The sequence below is a fragment of the Pongo pygmaeus genome, chromosome 7 (assembly GCF_028885625.2).
Source record: "Pongo pygmaeus isolate AG05252 chromosome 7, NHGRI_mPonPyg2-v2.0_pri, whole genome shotgun sequence".
Lineage (NCBI taxonomy): Eukaryota > Metazoa > Chordata > Mammalia > Primates > Hominidae > Pongo > Pongo pygmaeus.
In genome coordinates, this window is record NC_072380.2 from 80,240,973 (window position 1) to 80,261,717 (window position 20,745).

Below are 20,745 nucleotides of genomic sequence, written 5' to 3' on the forward strand. Positions count from 1 at the left end.
TTCAGGAAAAATATGTAAACCCAAGGAGCTCCTTTTACTTGGTTTAAAATATTTATATTTAAGGCACTAGTTGCAGACTATTTTTTTATTAACTAAAACTACTTAAAATGATTGTTTTTCACTGAAGATTTCCCCACCCTGTTATTCTAAAAACCTGTACCCAACTGAGTGTGTTTATTAGAAAAGTGGCACACAGTGAGCAAATGATTGGAGAAACCACCTTGGTCTCCTTTGGGTACACCACATAATTTAATTCTAAGTATAAATAGGTTCCACACAACTTAATGTGCAACATAATCCCTGTAAAACAGTACAATTATTTTAAGTGCCTGGATTCCCCCTTGCCTTTAATATTCAGAGATGCTGCCATGCAGTCGAGGTTAACCCATTATTTAAAAATCTAGTATCTGAACACTTTTCTCACCCTATAGTAATTGTTCCTGGACAGAGATGTCTTTGCAAGTGAAGAAGCAGATCTCGGATGTGTTGCCAAGTTTTAAGAGAAACTGCCTGATAACACCTCAGTGTTAGCTTTTCTAGAAGTTATTCATCCCTGTGAAAGGTCCTGGGGTTGAGCTTGTCTTATCATAAAGTCTGGTTGTTCTGTCACCTGGGAATACCTCTCTTAGAAATGAAGTTTCCTTTAACACAGAGGCATTTCACTAAATCCTCCTACTTAGCTTCAGAGCCAAAGATGGAATTAGAGGTGAATTAGCTGTCTAGTAACATGAGGTAAGATGATGTAATGAATTTAATCAAGGATTTGTGATTCCAGTTTCACTTTGGAAAGTTAAAGACTTTTGCCCTGCAATGGGCTGTTTACTGGGTAATGACACTTAAGTACAAGAAATAAGTAAAAGGAAAAATAATTAATGTCCAAAACCTTTGACAGGGTTTTCAAATAGAGGATTTGTGTATTCTCACAGGGAGGAAAGAGGACTGGTAAACATAGAGGATTTGAGAACAGACTTCATTTTGCAGGTGCCAGATGCCTCAGGATTGAGTGATGAACAAACCACACTTTAAGACAGTTAGTAACCCGGGGGTTACAGATAGGAATGGTGGTGGTGGTGGTGGTAGAGTAATCACTGAGGTTTCCCCAAGCATTTTGCTACTAAATGTACAAAAAGAGGGGTACACCATAAACAACTTTTTTATAGAGATGCTTATTTGCCAGGCAAGATTACACTATTATATACATTGGCTTATTTCATTCTCACAGTACTTCTGTGAGTTGAGTTATGAAACACCGGGATGCACCCTACTCCCTCCAGAGTGTGCAAGTTAGATGCAGGGAGAGGAAATCCTGCTTAATTTGCACAGGATATGTATGTAACGATATGTCTTGCCTACCCCCCCTCTAAAATGGGGAAAATAATAATACCTACTTCATAAGGTGGTTTTAGAGATTAAATGAATTGATACCTGTTAAGGACTTACCATGGTGACTGTCATGAAAGCTGAACAGATGTTAGCAATGATGATGATGTTTAAAAACACACAGGTCATTGCAACATACTGTGTACAAAAATCTTTCTTATCAATGGCACAAGGAAGAGATTCACCTGGAATTGCATGCTGCTGAAGGTTTTAATTAATGGATCTCTAATAGGTAACTTAATATTTTATACGAATGAAAGTGAAGGGATTTCTGCAAGCACAAATATTATGGTTTGATGCCTTGTTGCTTTTCAGAATCTAGAAATTTTATGCAAAACATGTTGTTAAAAATACAGTTTTTCTATCATTTGTTTATAAGCCTAACACTTGTTCCCACAGGGTCAATGCAAGCATGATTGCAGCTGTTTTAAATAAAAAGCAAATATCTGAATACAATTCATGTAACTTTGAAAAAAATTATGCTTAGCCCCATGACTTCTAATTGAAAAGATAACATAAGCACAGAGACCTCTTGGCCAAATGAGAACTCCCGCATTTTTTCCCTCTTTGGTATTCAGAGTTCATCTGTCTGTGCAGCATGGAGCTTGGATAATTGGAGTTAGTCTAAAGTTTTAATCTTTTGGGTGGAGAGGGTGAATAAATAGACAGTCTGCCTTACAAGACATAAAAGTATCTTTCCAAAGAGAAAAACTGTGTTTAAAATCATCCATAGCTTTTGGTTATTAAAAATGTTCACAGGGCCTCAAGCAATGTAACATAGCTCCTTCAATTTTTCACTGGTGTCTAAAAACTATAAAATGTCAAAATATTATTCAAATCTCACCTCACTGTGAGACCTGACCTGACTGCACCACTGTTTGAAATGGCAGCTTCACGCTTCCTTCCCTGCTTGCTTTTTCTCCTTACCATTTGCTGCCATTTGATATACTAGAAAGTTTACTTGTTTTTACTTGTCTTCTCTCAGTAGAATTTGAGCTCCAAGAAGGCAGGGGCTTTTGTATTTTGTTTTTGTTGTTGTTGTTTGTTTGGTTGGTTTTTGAGATGGAGTCTCACTCTGTTGCCCAGGCTGGAGTGCAGTGGTGTGATCTCTGCTCACTGCAACCTCCATCTCCAGGGTTCAAGCGATTCTCCTGCCTCAGTCTCCTGAGTAGCTGGGACTACGGGATTCCACCACCACATGCAGCTAATTTTTGTATTTTTAGTAGAGAAGGGGTTTCACCATGTTGGCCAGGCTGGTCTCGAACTCCTGACCTCACGTGATCCACCCGCCTCAGCCTCCCAAAGTGCTGGGATTACAGGCATGAGCCACCGCACCTGGCCCTTTTCTGTGTTTTATAAACTACTATATCCACAGCACCAAGAACAATGCATGGTATAATAAATGTGTTTAGTGAAATCACTTAACAGGTATTTATTCAATGCACAGCATTGGGTTTGACATTATGGAATACGCGTAAGAGGTATAAGATATCTTCACCATCTTGAAATAACAAACATTACATTGCTATGGAAAAATGAGAATCAAGATATGTGCTACTGGTTGGAACTGAAAATCACAGGTATTTAGTAAATGCGAAGATGGCTGTTGGCTTGAGAAGCCCTATATGAGTCCTTTGTTTAGACGGTTTAATTCATTTTGCAAGTTTTTTAGCATGCTGTTTGATAATAAAGTTCAATTTCATTTTTGCCTAATTTTGAGTTAGTTGTAACAGAAACATGCCACAGCCAAATGTTCAAGCCTAGAGTGTTGGAGTCAGCAGCTACTCAAAGTCCTCAGCAGGTTTCACACAGTTCAGTCTGACTGCGGCATTTTAGCCTGGAGCCAAGTGGAGGAGCTCTTTCTGTGGGCAGATTTGGGACATTTCATCCTGGCTGGCTTGCAGATGAGATTGTAATTATCCCATCCTCACATTGTATGTAACTCTGTTTAGTGTCTTGTAATCCCCAAGGCCAGGACTCCTGTTTGTACGAGCAGGGAGACGGATTGACAATCCAATATTCTCCCTGCCAAATAGGGAATGCCTGGGCAAAACCCAAGGCACAGATAGAGGGTAGGTGGGTTTTTAATACTGAATATGAGCCAGTGAGGACATTAAGGCCCATTTATAGTTTGGGTTTAATATTTGGCTAGCCCTTTAAAGATTACTGAGTATTTTCTTTTCTTTTTTTTTTTTTTTTTTGAGTTGGAGTTTCGCTCTTGTTGCCCAGGCTGGAGTACAATGGCACGATCTTGGCTCACCACAACCTCCGCCTCCTGGGTTCAAGCGATTCTCCTGCCTTAGCCTCGCGAGTAGTTGGGATTACAAGCATGCACCACCATGCCTGGCTAATTTTGTATTTTTTAGTAGAGACGGGGTTTCTCCATGTTGGTCAGGCTGGTCTTGAACTTCCGACCTCAGGTGATCTGCCTGCCTCGGCCTCCCAAAGTGCTGGGATTACAGGCGTGAGCCACAGCACCCGGCTGATTACTGAGTATTTTCATAAGGTGGTGATGGTTGTGCTAATGGCCAGGGGCTAGAGGTAACACCCATTATGCACCAGGAATATTCATTCTCACAGCAGTCATGGAAGCCAGTTATTCTCATTATCTCCATTTCACAAATGTCAAATAAAACTATCACAGCTTTGTTTTAGCTGTAGTCATACATGGCACAACCTGGATTTCAATGAAGTTTTCTGGTCTAAATTGTATGCTGTTTGTGTGACTTATTTTGTGAAGAACAAGTAAACTTTGACATGCTTTTTATGCAATAGAATATTTACTTGATATGAAACATTGAAGCACTCTAGAAATATTTGTAAGCCTATTGTATTCAACAAATAAGGTAGTTATATATAGCAGACAGTTTGAAAATGTGCATTTTTTTTTAATATTACATTGCAGCCTTCTGTCTTCAATAACATATTCTCCTAAATTAGAACGTAAGACATCAGAGGGCATAATACCAACAGACAGTGACAATGAGAAGGGAGAAAGAAACAGCAAACGGGTATGTTTTAATGTAGCAGGAGATGAACAGGAAGATTCTGGTCATGATACCATCAGCAACAGAGACTCTTACAGGTAATTCACTAATTCGTCAAACTCATTTTCTTAACAAAGTCAAATATGATGCTGGATTTTCCACAAAGATCTTGAAAAAAGTTTTTGATTGTTTTTCTTTTAATTGGTCTTTCACAATAATCACCTGTTATTACTGACCTCAGACAAAGCATAGTGGGACAGCGTAATATTTCAAATCCTTCCCTTTTCTAATATGAGTAGCTTGGAAAAAGCATTTTTTCTCTGGTTGTGTGAGCCTAATTTGGGAGAGTTGTTCTGTATATGGATTGTGAAACACAGATAGCAGGTAAGAAAATTGTGCCTATACAGGATTAACATTTTTTTCAATTATCTGTTTCTGTCACTGGGTTATTGGGTAGTGAATAGGAGTTCTTTTGGCCCTTTTTTCTCTCTTTTCTTTTCATTTTCTATGTTCCAACCTAATGGAACTAATGTTCCTTGCCTACCTCGGAGACAAGGCTTATGGTTTTTACTCTCTTGGATACCTTCTGTATTAGTTTTGTAGGGCTGCTGTAACAGATTACTACAAACCGGTCAGCTTCAACAACAGAAATTGTCACACAGTTCTGGAGGCCAAAAATCTGAAACCAAGGTGTGGGCTGTGTTGGCTCCTTCTGAAGGCTGTGGAGGAAGGATCTGTGCCAGGCCTGGCTCCTTGATGTGTAAACGGCCATCTTCTCCCTGTGTCTCTGCACGTCATCTTCCCTCCATGTGTGTCTTGTGTCCAAAGTTTCCCTTCTTATGAGGACATTTTATAGGGTGGCTTAAGGTCATGCCCTAATGACCTCATTTTAACTTGATTACCTTTGTAAAGACCCTATCTCCAAATAAGGTCACATTCTGAGGTACTAGGGATCACTTTTCAAACATATGAATTTTGTTGGGAGACCTAGTTCAACCCAAAATACTTTCCTTCCAAACTCTGTTATTGTTTTCCTACTAGACTTTCAAATGATGTCTCCTCACATGAACTTCCTTAATTCAAACTGCTTTTTGTTCCTTGAATCCATGTATCACCTGATACCTCACTGAGGACTGTCATAACCAGCCACATAAGCTGTGTATACAACTTCAACATATTTTTCATTTATATTAATTGAAAGCAAAAACTATCTTCTTCATTCATTTATTATGCAGCGTTTTGCAATGAAAAGATATTGATGAAATAGTAATCAAAGTTCTCATCAGAGTATAACTAGCTACAAACTAGGAGCTAACATTAAAAATATACTTTTATCAAACACATGGGGGAAGAGGAGGATTTTACATAATCCTCACCGCAAGCCTCGGTGGCAGGTTCTGATAGGAACTCCATTTTACATATCAGGAAGCTGAAGCCCAGAGGGCTGATACCATTTACCTATGAGACCAGGTGGTCTGGTTTCCCAGTTTGTCTCTTAACCACTCTACTATTCCAATTTCTGTGTTTCCAAAAAGGATCTTAATGAACACATAAGAGTTATTCTAGAGATTTAATAATAGATCAGACAGATTAACCACTTTTATCACTTCATTTACTTTTCACTTCTAAGCATCCCAACCTGCTCTTTAATAGGAATCTGTAGGGTTTTTCCCAGTGGGAAATTACATGTCTAAAAATACTTTCTTACCTCAAGTTCTAGTTATCAGATAATTAAAATTACCCTGACAGTTTCCCTCTAGGCTAAGATAGAAATTTTAAATGTAAATTTAAAGTTAAGGACGTCCTTTTTACTTATTCTGAGAGGAAAGAAAATATTTTATCTCCTGCACTATTTCTGAAATTTGTCCCTGTTCACACACAAACATATTGAACCTTTCTTTCCTTGGGCATTCATCGTTATCAAGCACTTCCCTGTGCTAAAAGCTCTGAGGTGGAGATAGACAAGGTTCCTATCCTCCCTAAGGAAGCTCAGAGTGTTACCAATAAGTTATGATTTAAGCTACCAGAAAGGGACAGAAATCACAGAACAGTATTTTGTCTCTATTAGCAAGTTATCTAATTACCGGCATGTATCATGAAACAGATTATAAAGAATTTTAAGTTTGGTGTGACTCCTAGTTTTATAACTAACTGCCCTTAAAAAATCATTTAGGATTAGATTATATGATACAAGAAAATTTGAAATATAATTGAATCAAAAATATGCCATCTTTGTCCGGGCCCGGTGGCTCACGCCTGTAATCCCAGCACTTTGGGAGGCTGAGGCGGGCAGATCACAAGGTCAGGAGATGGAGACCATCCTGGCCAACATGGTGAAACCCTGTCTCTACTAAAAATACAAAAAATTAGCCTGGTGTGGTGGCAGGCGCCTGTAGTCCCAGCTACTCGGGAGGCTGAGGCAGGAGAATGGCGTGAACCCTGCAGGCGGAGCTTGCAGTGGGCCGAGATCGTGCCACTGCACTCCAGTCTGGGCAACAGAGCAAAACTCCGTCTCCAAAAAAAAAAAAAAAAAAAAGACAGAAAATATGCCATCTTTAAAAAGTAAGATAGACTGAGTTGAACAAGTTTATCTTTCTCATAGTTTTCTCTAAAACATACTAATAAATATAACTGATAGAAGTTTATGTCATAAGAAATTGCAGGGACACCTGGGCAGATGCACTCTTACAGTAACATGAAACTTGTTGTTTTCAGTGACTGCAACAGCAATAGGAATTCCATCGCCTCCTTCACCAGCATCTGCAGCAGCCAGTGCAGCTCGTATTTCCACAGTGATGAAATGGACTCAGGTGTGTTCATTGGTGAAGGCCTGTGGGCTTTTTGATGTTAGTCTTATGGGAGATAACTTTAAGGTTTTAATTTCTTAGATCCATATGAATTTTTATTTTTACCTTTTATCAGTCACTCTCTGTGGCCACACATATTGCATTTCAGTTTTATGAGCTTGATAGTCTATTTCCCAATCCCATTTTAAAGGGAGTGAGTTAAAAAGCAATGACATAAGCAAACTAATTGTAATCTTCAGATATGCTCCATTATCTCTCTATGGTTCTATGAAAGATTATGGGTACACAGGAAATATACTGAAAGTATTAGGCATTGTTGATGGGGATGGGCAGGTGTGGAGTTTGAAGCATTTAAGACAGCAGGTTCACCTAAGCTAACTTTATATGTGGATGTTGAGGATTGAGGGTAATGAGAGAAACACATTGATATAATTATCTTATAAATATATTATCTTGTGTGTGTTAAGAACAAAGACCTTTCATTCCAATTAGGGAAAATCTTAATTTTTGATTATGCAGTTTATGTCAACTCTTCAACCATTGGAGGAACATCATTTGAAAGAATCTTTAACAAGTGTCCTTTCTGGGAGGCACTCTGCCTTCAGAAGAAATAGCAACATCCCAGGAGCTATTAAATCTTTTGGAACTCTTTCTCTGAACATGAGAACTGTGCATGGAATAAGAGCTTGTGTTTAATTTTTACATTTTATTTAATATTAAAATATTTTGGTACGTTAAACATAAGATGAGTGATTTTTGTTTTTGGTTTTGTTTTTGTTTTGATATCTAGGTGATGAACTTCCCCTAAGTGTTCGCATATCTCATGATAAACAGGACAAGATACATAGTTGCCTTGAGCATCTTTTCAGCCAGGTACAATCGGGCATTTGTGGGGCTTTTGTTCCACAACTAAACTGTGAGGAGTCCCTTTTTCAGATGCAGTAAAAGGAGTTCAGAGTTAGAACAGAAGGGCCTCAATCTGTCCTTCTACCTCCTTTACCTCAATTTCTGACATTTAAACTAGGAATAAACATTCCTTCAGCCAACTAACCTAAAGGATTTTTGTGAATATCAAGTATTTTACAGTTCTGGGGAAATTACTGTTATACACATAGGAGTTACCCTTTTTAGTATTTTTTTTGTTTGTTTTTGGTTTTCAGAAAGCTTTATGATATTTCTTGCTCAACATTATTTCTAATGTTAAAAAGCACAAGATATTGCCTTGGATGCTAATTTTGTTGTTTTACATTAACAAAATTTATAGCCATAACCAAAATTTGTAGTAGAAGATTTTACCACTTTGAAAAGGATTCCAATAACTTACATAGTAAATTTATATTTTGTATTAATATATGGTAAGATAGTAAGAAATGTCATTGCAAATGTTATCAGGTGCATTTATTTCAATATTTTATGTAAAGATCGATTTCACAAGCATCATGGGGTTTCAAAAATAATTGTTGCTTTAAGAAAAAATATTTTATAAGATTTACTTTTAGAAATATGTATCATGTACTATGAGAAATATGTAACTCAGAAATCTCTACTATTGATAGGTGGATTCAATTACCAATCTCCTAAAAGGGCAGGCTGTTGTGAGGGCCTTTGACCAAACCAAGTATCTCACTCCAGGCCGAGGATTGCAAGGTAAGCCTTGAAAAATTAACTAGTAGAAGCAATTGAGAAAAACAAGGTGGTAGACAATATAGTCGTGAAGCAAGCAGATTGCATAAGAGGAACAATTCCAGTTACTTATGTTTCATAATTCACCAAACACTACTTCTATTCTGATAATTTTTGAATATGTAAAAAAGTCAGCATAGGAATTTTTACATGTCTGTTTCTTTGAAAGTTTAAAATGTTTAATGCCTATAGGGGCCAGGCTGAGCAAAAATGAGTTAATTGAAGATACATAAACATGAAGTTGATTTTGCTGAAACCAAATGTAATGTCTTCTTGGCTGTTTACCAGTGGTGAGGAAAGGATGTGGGGAATGAGAGTTGATGAATGGAAAGGATGGAGCTGCCACTCTGACAAGTAACTAGTTTGGGATAATGAAAGTAGAGTTTTCATCTAAATTTGCTTTGTTTAAACATTTATAAGAAAATAACATTAAGGTTTGACTTTTTAGATTTAACGGATTTTCTGATGGTGTGGCAAAAGAAATGACCACCATATCAATAGTCTAGGACAACAGTGACAGAAGAAGGTTTTGAAGCCGAAAGGCTTCATTGTTTAGGAATTAGTTGAGACTTAAGAGAGATTTTCTGTGTTTATTTAGAATTTCAACAGGAAATGGAACCAAAGCTGAGTTGTCCAAAAAGGCTACGGCTTCATATCAAGCAAGATCCTTGGAATCTTCCCAGCAGCGTCCGGACTCTTGCTCAGAACATCAGGAAATTTGTTGAAGGTCAGCATGAAAATCAAAGAACGTTGCATGATATTAGCAGTAATCAATTTAAAACCCACTAAAACCAAAAGTGTGGTAATGCCTGATTACTTTTTGCAGTGTTTCCTGTTGTGAAGAAAATAAAAGTACTGAAAATGGTGAGGGAGGAAGAGGGCAAGAAGGAATAAGATTATAGGGTCTTGTGTCCCAAGGTTATAAACATCATGGAGAATATTCTCAGTGAATAAAATAAGGGCTCAAAGTTATGAAAACAAATAGAACATGAAGAGAATTTAAGACTCTTTAATAGGAGACAATATCATAAACAAATTCTGAAGGATTTACAAAAAGGCATGAAGCAAAAGTTTATCCACAAAAAAAAATCAATTGTGAAGCTGTATGAAAATCAAAATAATCACGTAGGTTGCATCATTAATTTTTAAGTTTTTATATCAGAAGTGTTTGTCTAAGTTGATTGCTATTAACTACCATAACATTATTTACATGACATTCTATAATTGGTAAAACCTGTAAATTGGAGATATATAACTTTGAGACGACTTCATTGAGATAGATTGCATGTTGTTTAGAATCAGTGTGATTAAGTGAAAATTCTGAGAGTTTCAAAAATGATTACGGTGAAAAAGATAAAATGAGAATTCATCTAGATATATAACTCAGCAATTTTCTTCCCAGTGATTAGACAAGTGGTTGGCAACATCTGGAGGTATTTTTGGTTGTCACAATTGTGGGTGTGCTACTGACCTCTAGATAGAGGCCAGGGATGATGCTGAACATTCTAGAATGTACGAGACAGTTCCTTACAAGGAAGAATTCTCTGATCCAAAATGTTAATAGTGCTAAGGTCGAGAAACCCACACAATAAATACTATTCCTGTGTTTATATATTTATTCCTCAGTCATTTGTATGTCAGTCGGATGTGGTCAATAGTATTCAATGGTATTTAGCAGAATTACAGTGTAACTGCAGTTATTACCTTAAGTGGGGCAAATTAAAGAGAGCTGTAAATTTTGCTGACAAAAGACAACCCCTTATATCAAATGGAGTCTGAGTTAGTCACTTAACTCTTTTAGGCTTCAACTTCCACATTTATTAAATGACAGAGATGGCTTAAATGTTCTGTGATTACTAAGTCTTCTGCATAGACTTATACTCAAATATAACAACTTATGTTTAGAGATTAGTAGAAAGGAAGTTTGTACAGATATGGACTACTTCCCCAAATAAATCATAGTGATTCTATCTTGTGATAAAATCTTGTATTTGACAGCTGGTTTTCTTGGCTATATTTTTATTTTATGGCCTAATGTAATGTTTATCTGTGATACTTCATAACATAATATTTAATGAAAAGTCTGAATTTAAAATTCCCCAAAATATGAATAGCATAAATGTTAAATGCATTTTTGAAAAACAATTATGTTTTAGAAATTTAAGTATATACTTTACTGAATAAAAGACATTTCTGCTGAATAGATGCCAGTATTATGACACTACTAGAAATTATAATTCTGCAGTTGTTATCATCTTTGAGATTTTATATTTGTTTTAAGGTAAATGCATATTAGCTAGGAATGGAGAAATCCTTAAATCATCTCCCCCACTTTTTTGTTTTGAACAATTTTGTCTTTCAGATAGAAATTTCTAATGCTCTCATCAGTTTCAAAGAACTTCTTGGCTTCTGCGTTAATTTTACTATTTATCCAAAAGTTATTCAAGGGCAGGTTATTCAATATCCATGTAATTGTATGGTTTTGAGTGAATTTCTTAACCTTTGTTTCTAATTTGATTGTGCTATGGTCTCAGAGAGTGATCGTTACGATTTCACTTGTTTTGCATTTGCTGAGAAGTGTTTTATGTCTGATTATGTCATCGATTTTAGTGTATGTCCCATGTGGTGATGGGAAGAATGTATATTCTGTTGTACTGGTATAGAGATATCTGTAGATGTCTATCAGGACCATTTGATCAGTGCTGAGTTCAGGTCCTGAATATCTTTGTTAATCTTCTGCCTTGATGATCTGTCTAATACTGACAGTGGGTTGCTGAAGTCTCCAACTATTATTGTGTGGGAGTCTAAGACTCTGAAGGTCTCTAAGAACTTGCTTTATAAATCTGGGAAATTAATGAGAGCAAAGGTAAAACATACCAGACTCTCTGGGACAGAGCTAAGGCAATGTTAAGAGGAAAATTTGTAAAACTAAATACCCATATCCAAAAGTTAGAAAGATCTCGATTTATAAACCTAACACCACAACCAAAAGAACTATAGAAGCAAGAGAAAATCAAACCCAAAGGTACCAGAGGACAAGAAATAACTAAAATCAGAGCTGAACTGAAAGAGATTGAGATACAAAAAACCGTTTAAAAGATCAATGAATCTAGGAGTTGATTTTTCAAAAAATTAATAAAAGTAGATAGACCACTAGCTGGGCTAGTAAAGAAGAAAAGAGAGAAGATCCAAACAAACACATTAGAAATGACAAAGGAGATATTACCACTGACCCCACAGAAATACATATAACTATCATGTTATGTGCATTTACACATAAATATCATAACTATGGACACCTCTATGCACATAAACTACAAAATCTAAAAGAAATGGATAAATTCCTGTACACATACACCCTCCCAAGACTGAACCAGAAGGAAATTGAATCCCTGAACAGACCTATAACAAGCTCCAAAGTTGAATCAGTAATAAATAGCCTGCCAACCAAAAAAAAGCCTGGGACCAGATGGATTAACAGCCAAATTCTACCAGATGTACACAGAAGAGCTGGTACAGTTTCTATCAAAACTATTTCAAAGAATTGAGGAGGAGGGACTCCTCCCTAACTTATTCTAGGAGGCCAGCACTATCCTGATACCAAAAACTGGCAGAGATACAACAACAAAAAGAAAACTTCAGGCCAATAGTCTTTATGAACATCAATGCAGAAATCTTCAACAAAATCCTGGCAAACCAAATCCAGCATCACATCAAAAAGCTTACCTACCATGATCAAGTAGTCTTTATCCTTGGGACACAAAGTTGGTTCAACATACTCAAATTAACAAATGAGGTTCATCATATAAACAAAGGAATATAAATCATTCTGTCATAAAGATATGTGCACATGTATGTTCATTGCAGGACTGCTCACAATACCAAAGACATGAAATCAGCTCAAATGCCCATCAGGGGTAGACTGGATAAAGAAAATGTGGTACATGTATTCCAGGGAATACTATGCAGCCATGAAAAAGAATGAGCTAATGTCCTTTGCAGAAACATGAATGGAGCTGGAGTCCATTATCCTTAGCAAACTAACACAGGAACAGAAAACCAAATACCACGTGTTCTCATTTGTAAGTGGAAGCTAAATGATGAGAACACATGGACACAAAGAGGAACAACACATACTGGGGCCTATCAGAAGGTGAAGGGTAGGAGGAGGGAGAGGATCAGAAAAAATACTTAATGGGTATTAGGCTTAATTCCTGGGTGATGAAATAATCTGTACAACAAACCCCCATGACACAAGTGTACCTATATAAGAAACCTGCACATGTACCCTTGAACTTAAAAGTTTAAAAATATATATTTCTAATGCAGGATAAAAAGTTTAATTTTTCAAAAAGTACTCATTTTAAGAATCTTACATTTTCATTTCAAGACCTGCTTTTGTATTCTCTGTAACTCATGTCACAATAAGAAGCTATAGGAATGATAACTATATACATACTGATTGGTGGATTGATTGATATGTGTTGTGAATTTGGGTGCCACTCTTGGTCATGGGAGTCCAGTGTTGAGTGTGGTTGGATGGGCTGAGAGTCTTATAGTCAATGGTGTGGGGAGGGCTCTCTGTAGAATTTAAGTTGCATCTCTGGTTGCAAATTTCAGTGAGTTTCAGTGAGCTGTTTGGGTAAGAGCTGTGATTGTCACCATGTTAAGTGAGTCTTTAAAAATGATTACATTTTGCTTCATCTCAATGGACTATGCAAGCGAGAGGGCATGCTATCATTTCCTGGTAATACGTGTGATGTCCGGTCCTGTTAGGAGTTAAAAAAGCTTCAGGATCATTGAAATCAGTTGCTTGTTATGTGGAGGCACTTTGAGTAATTTCACTAGTTCAGCATGAATTTATCCTATTCAACTTAAGTCATTTTCATTCTGCTTCCTAGACTGTCTTTATATAGTGAATGACTTAATGAAAGGTTAGATCTTGGGACTTAATTTAACCTGGCACTACCAGACCAGAATTTCTTGGTTTATATAAGTAGCTGGGATGACCCCATTTCTAGTGCTTTTCCTAGTCTCCAATTTCAAAATACCCCATCCGTTATATACCACATGTGATATCGAGGTGTCATAATTCTATGATCTTTATTTAGAACTGTTGCAGTGCTATTCAAAAATTGTATCATTATATACTCACCCATTCATAGCAGATTAAACTGTGTGTAGAAGAGAGCAGAGAAGATAGTGAATTAAGTGAGGACAGATTAATTGTATGGTGTCACTAAGACGATGCCTGTCTCCTGCTTAAACTCTGAGGTAAGTTATGGCCTCATATTATCAGCTGAATGAAGATATTTTTATTTGAGTAGCCCACCATCACCTTAAATTCAGATGTTTATTAGTGAACACATTTTCAACTTTCTGTTCCCTGAAAAGAAAAATGCTTTATTCTAAATCTCATATTTTTTTAGCAACCTATATTTTAAAAAATTTTTTCCCTGCATTTGTCCCAATATTCTAAAGAGTGTCTCTTCAGTTTTTCCCTTTTTCATCACACTTCAGTAACTGCAATGATTTTTCTGGCTAACCTCCCTCTCCCTATCTTTTTCTGATTCTTAAAACCATTACGAGATTTATCTTCCTAAAATATCGTGTTCATAATTTCACTACTGTGTCACAGAGTCTTGCAGTGATTTTCTGTTAGGTAAGACTAAACACATTGATCTGTTAGAAGCCATTTTTCAGTGGGGCTTTCTAATCATATCCCAATCTCAGTCTCTTAATGATATAATAAAATCTCTGTATGCTAGATTGTTAGATAATCGTTATTCATTCTCTACTATATTCCTTTGCTAGCAAAATCTTTCAATCTTAGAATATGTATCTCTTTTCTTGACAGTGATAATTTAAAGTTTTATGAAATATTTTCTAGTCTCATTTAGAATTCTATACCAACTTGGGCCAGATTCAGATTACAATAATAACAGTCTTCACTTGTATATAGGATTTTAAACAATTTTCAAAGACTTTTCATACATATTCTCACTTATATTTTACACAGACCTGTAAAATAGATAAGGCAGATGTTATCTTCATTTATGAATGAGTTAATTGAGACTCAAAGTAATTTAGCAATTTTCTAAAGCCACAAAGCTAGTATATAACAGCAGTCTTCTGACTCTTAGCTTATTGTACTTTGCTGCCTCTGAAATCCTTTTCTGCTTTCAGTCTCACTTGTGAAATGTGGTGCCCTTTCAAGTATTTCCTGCATTTCTTTTCAGTCAATTCTGTCTTTCTGACTCTACTGTGAATCTGTCTAGAATAGGATATAACTTAATCTTTTTTGTTTCCCATAATCTTGGGCATTTAGCAGGAACTTTGTAAGTTTTTAAATTTACCTATTGCACATAAACTATAATTATTTATTAGTTGGAAACAAATGGACATGTAACTCATTGGACACATAGCAATTAGTATGAAATTCATACACATTTATCAAACATCTGTGATTGACCCTGTGTGGGTTGGAGTTGGAAGAAGAGTGTATATATATATATATGTATATATATGTATACATATATGTATACATATATATGTATATATATACACACACACGTATATGTGCATATATGTATACATGTATGTGTGTGTATATATATACGTATGTGTGTATATGTATGTGTGTAATATATATATACATATATACGTGTGTGTGTGTATATATACACACATGTGTAAACTTTGAAAGTTTAAATAACAGTAGCAAAAATATTGTTTGACAGTTTATTGCTAGTGATTACAACAGTTGTAGCTTGCAGAACACCAAGCAGGCTAAAACAGCTAAGGATGACCTAAAAAGCTGCCAGGATTTGAATGGTGTTTCATTGACTGATATAATTCAGAGACATTTCAGGATCTTGAACACTGGTTAGAATTTGTGTAGGCAAACAGGCAAGAGTAACATGTCAAGTGAATGGATTTTTATTATCTAATATTAGGTTGGTGCAAAAGTAATTGCTGTTTTTACCATCCATTGAAAGTAATGGCAAAACCACAATTACTTTTGCATGAACCTAGTACAATAAGATCGTACTAATTTTGACTACACAGTTAAAATATGGTATTTGTGACAGAAAGAGTGAACAATTAACTGATGTGTTTTCTTTCTCTGCAGAGGTAAAGTGTAGGATACTCCTGGCTCTTCTTGAATATTCAGGTAACATTTTGCATTTTATTTTATTTTTTTGCTATTTAAGTGATTGTGGCCCAGGATAATAAAGCCTTGAAATTTGAGGACAATGCCTTCAACCATTTACAAAATAGAAATATGATCCCTACCTTCTCCAAACCTTTGGAAAGATTAGAAAAAGTACTCACATCATTTTAATAAAAATGCAAATATATATATATATACACACATATACATGTACACAGACACTTGTATTCTCTTATAAGCGAAACCATGAAAACATATATGCATATAGATTTAAACAAAATATTATTAAACAGGAGAAAGGGAGTAGGTTTTGCTAAAGTTAATTGTGTCTAAATTTTGTTTATGAACAAGAGTGAATGTATGTAAACATTTTACAAATCTTACATTAAAACACTTTTACCATGCACTTAGTGGGAGCTCAAAAAATATTGGTAATGGAAAATGACACCAAAGGAAATTAAATATTTGATGAGATTCTAAATTGCAGATGATAGACTGTAAATGTCATAAAGGCAGGCACTATGTCTATTTTGATCATCAGCAAATGCCTAAAATAGTGGCTGGCATATAGATATTCAACAAATATTTGTGGCAAAAATGAATGAAAAATTATATGAATGAAAAAAGGAAAAAATGTATGAAATATTTCAACAAGGTTTTCATTCAAAATGCATTTACAAGGAAATAGATCGTAAAGATTGGGAAAACTCAACTACATGCCATTTAATTACAGTGAACAGTTTGATGTTAGCCTGCTGTGCATCTCTTTCTGTAGATTCGGAGATATATAGATATGTTGAATGAGTTACTTTTATTATTTTAATCTATTTCCCATAAAGTATGTGTATGTGTATACACAGAAATTCTATTACATTAACTAGATGTTGATAGGGATTTGTTCCTAAAAAATATAACCTGAATGATTACTTGTGACAGCAGTTAGCTTTTGTTGTGTTAAAAAAAAAAATCCCCAAACTTTGTGGCATAAAACAATGACCATTTCTTACTGCTTACCTGTCTAGTGTCATCTGGGCATTTCTGCTGGTCTGTGCCAGGTTTTATTGATCTTGGCTGGGTTTGCCCATGTGTCTGCAGTCAGGTGGTGGGTTGGCTAGGCACAGGTGACCTAGGGTGGCCTTGCTCACATATGTAACATTTGGCTGGCTGTTAGCTGAGGTAACAGGGCTGCCTGGGCAGCCTGTCTCTCGTCATCTATGAGACTAGCCTGTTCTTGTTCACATGGTGGATTTGCAGGGTTCCAGGAAGACAGTGCGAATGTCTAAGAGCTTGCCACCTTCTACTGGCCCCAGCATGTAACTGGCAAGGCCAGACTTAAGGGGTAGAGACATAGATTCTACTTTTGAAGGAAAGGGTCTCAAAATTACATTACAAGAGTGTGGATACAGGGAGGGAAAGAATTTGTGACCACTTTTCCAAAGTACCACACTTGGAAATTTTAAATTATGAGTGAACCAAGTTAACCAACAGGGCTTTTTTATTTGTCCATTGGTTTTTTGCCCTAATGAAAAATGTTTTTGATTTGCTTTTTGACTGATTAATAATAATGACAAAAATATCTGACAGTTTCTGAGTTTTACTAATAACACAATTCATGGACCTCATTTTCTTGGATTTCGTTGGGTCCCCACAACCCACCATGTGAGAATATTATTGTTTCCACAGTTTTAAAGGTGAAGAAATTGACATTCTGGCAGATTAATAATAACCAGCACATAGTATACAGTCAACACTGGCATTGGAGCATCTAGAAGTTTAGGCATATTGATGCCTTATTGAATAAATGAATAAATAGTAGGTGGCAGTTTTGAAATTCAAACTTAGGTTTGCCAATTCCGGAGGTGATTCTGGGATGCTTCATTTTATTCATTAATGCTGAAATGGATGCTGTGGTAGATTTTTATTTTGATTTCAATTTTATTTTTCTATTCCTCTTACAATTCTTTATTTTCCTGCTTTATTTGCTCACTCTGTCTCCCCTCTTCTATATAGGATGACACCAAAACAGTAGCCAAAATACTTCATATTTTTGGCTATGAAATTGTTTATTTGAAAAGGGTAGACTGTGTCTTTTAAATATTCTTAACCTCCTTTTATTTCTACCTTTCTCTTTCTCTAATCTCCTTTTTTTGTTGTTTATTTTGCTTTATTTTCCCTGCAATCTCTGTGTTAGCATAATATCTGAGATTGCTTTTGTGTGTCTAGAAACCATCTCATTCTTTTTAGACCAGCTAGCTAATTACAGATCTTAAACTTCTAAACAGCCAAGATTAAATAGTGTAATTTAAAACATGTGTTAGAAGATGAGTTTAAATAGGTGCTTAAATACTGAAATGAAACTGAAGCCTTTGATAGGTACAAAAACCATTTCTTTTGAGTGTACTCTCACTATAAGAAAAATATTACTCTATGGTAAAAATAAATAATAAAAATCTTACTCTACAATAATAGTAAGCAAAAAAAAAACCCCTCAAAATCTCTGTTTTTCTTCTTTTGCTAGTAGCTGAAAGCAGATGTGATTTTTGCTGTACTTCTTTCATATTCATAAAAATAGGAAATGAAGGCAGTGTGTCCTGGTCCACGTTTATAATCCCAGCACTTTGGGAGGTTGAGGATGGAGGATTATTTCAGGTTAGGAGTTTGAGACCAGTCTAGATATCATAGTGAGGCCCTGCCTCTACAAAAAAAAAAAAATTGAAAATTAGCCAGATGTGATGGCACACACCTGCAGTCCCAGCTATTTGGGAGGCCAAGGTAGGAGGATCTCTTGAGCCTGGGAGTTTGAACCTGCAGTGAGCTATGATTGTGCCACTGTACTCCAGCCTGGGTGACAGAACAAGACGCACTCTCTTAAAAAACAAAACAAAACAAAACAAAAACACACACAAAAAACAAAAATACCTTTGGTAAAGGATGGATAGTTGTAAATTTTGAATGGTTGCATAATTGAAAGAAAAAGACCTGGATGTTTTTGCTGAGAGTTAGTAGATTTTGTTGTATTTATGTAACAAATTGTTCCTTCTCCATGAGAAATAAAGCTGAGCACCTACTCAGTGCCAGGCACGGTGCTAGATGCTACACAAATAAAGCTGAGCACCTACTCAGTGCCAGGCACGGTGCTAGATGCTAAACAAAAAGAAGAATCACAATGATAATGCTACACCACTTTACTTTGTTAAGTGCTTTAAATACTTTTTATCTCATTTATCTTTACTGTAGACCTAAGAAGGAGGAATGAACCCCATTTTCCACATGGGGATCTGATACCTAAAATATGACTTAGAATGGGTAGTTGAAAGCAGATGATATGCCTCTAAGGAGTGTGAGCCTAAGTCACATGCCACTTCTCTGGCCTTGATGTGCTGATGGTTCCTTGGGAACACAGACTCATAAATGAATGCCCACTGTGCTATATAATTAGCCCTCCAGTAGAAGGATACCCCCAAGTCTATGGTGACCAGAAGAAGAGCCCCAGTACTTTCTTGGGGAGAGGGGAATTTCAGAAGGGGAGATAATCTTTCAATGAGTTTCAATAGTTTGATGAGTTGACTCTTAAAGATTGATTTAAAGTTTCCTAGGCAGAAGAGAAGGACAAGGGCATGCAATGCATCTGGAAGAAAGGTATAGGCCCAGTGTAGGCCACAGGGCATTTGGTATTTGAGGACTGCTGAGCAGTACTGTGTGGCTCAAAGAAGACAGGTCTGTGTACCCCACACTTCTGACTGCTTTCAGATATGTTGTTTTAATGTGCTCTCCCAATAATTCTGTGAACATTGTTGCTGTAGTGTGGAATGAATGGAGGGAAGTGGTATGTTGAGAAGCTGTAAATATGTCGGGGATAGGTCACAAGGTCCCGCTTATGCCACTGTTTTCTAACTTTGTTATTCACTGTGAGATGATAGTTTGTAAAAAGTTAACTTGAAAAGCTGTTGATATAATATGTACATTTTGAATCTGTGCAAACAATTCATCTACTCTCTGTTGAAAATAGGAAGGTGGCAACAGAAAATCATCTCATGAAATATGAATTTTTATTCAATATGGCTGAGGCCCCAGCTTGGATCCTCTAGTAGTTGTTGCAGCTGTCAATTCCTATAGGGTATTCATTCAGTGTTAAACATTTGAATTGATGAATGAAAACAACTTCAAGTTATCAACAGGTTTTGCACATTGAAAAGTTGACTGTTAATTGCAATCAGTTCTGATTTGATAAAAAGGTTGAAAGAAAAATCTTATTTTAGCTTAAATGCAAATGGTATATAGTAGCAGAATATAGAATAAACATCTAAGTATTCTTTTTAGGATAAAAATAGAAAAGAACTTTTTCACAAAAGAAACTTGGAAATAATTATTTCTACCAGTGGCAAAGTTATTAATCCTGGTGATTTTTGTTAAAGCTTGCAGTGCAGATCCTTCTTTCTCTAGATTTTTGCTTTTCACTCAATATCCATAATTTCTTTCCAATTAGATTTTTATTAAATCATTTTCAAGGTATGGGTGGGAGTATTTCTGCCAAATCTACTGAAGTATTTTTAAAAATTCACCCAGATTTTCTGCTTCACTGTAGAACATCTGAAAAACAAAGTAATAATGTACAACAAAGACATAGGGCAATTTATTTTACTTATTTAGTTTCTGTTGTGAACCTCAGTACCCTAGCTGCACACTGGAGCTAACAAGCTATCTGAATTAGCCT

General features: G+C 36.0%; 1 protein-coding gene across 2 annotated transcripts in view; it reads left to right on the forward strand.

The window, feature by feature from the left end:
• Positions 1 to 20,745, forward strand: part of PREX2 (phosphatidylinositol-3,4,5-trisphosphate dependent Rac exchange factor 2) — a 309,846-nt gene that overhangs the window by 171,316 nt on the left and 117,785 nt on the right. For both annotated transcript variants that reach the window (XM_063668842.1, XM_054499002.2), the window contains exons 26-31: positions 4,286 to 4,465; positions 7,083 to 7,177; positions 7,965 to 8,047; positions 8,731 to 8,821; positions 9,456 to 9,584; positions 15,990 to 16,031. In XM_063668842.1, the coding sequence (XP_063524912.1) occupies positions 4,286 to 4,465; positions 7,083 to 7,177; positions 7,965 to 8,047; positions 8,731 to 8,821; positions 9,456 to 9,584; positions 15,990 to 16,031 (620 nt within the window). The remainder of the gene's footprint in view (positions 1 to 4,285; positions 4,466 to 7,082; positions 7,178 to 7,964; positions 8,048 to 8,730; positions 8,822 to 9,455; positions 9,585 to 15,989; positions 16,032 to 20,745) is intronic.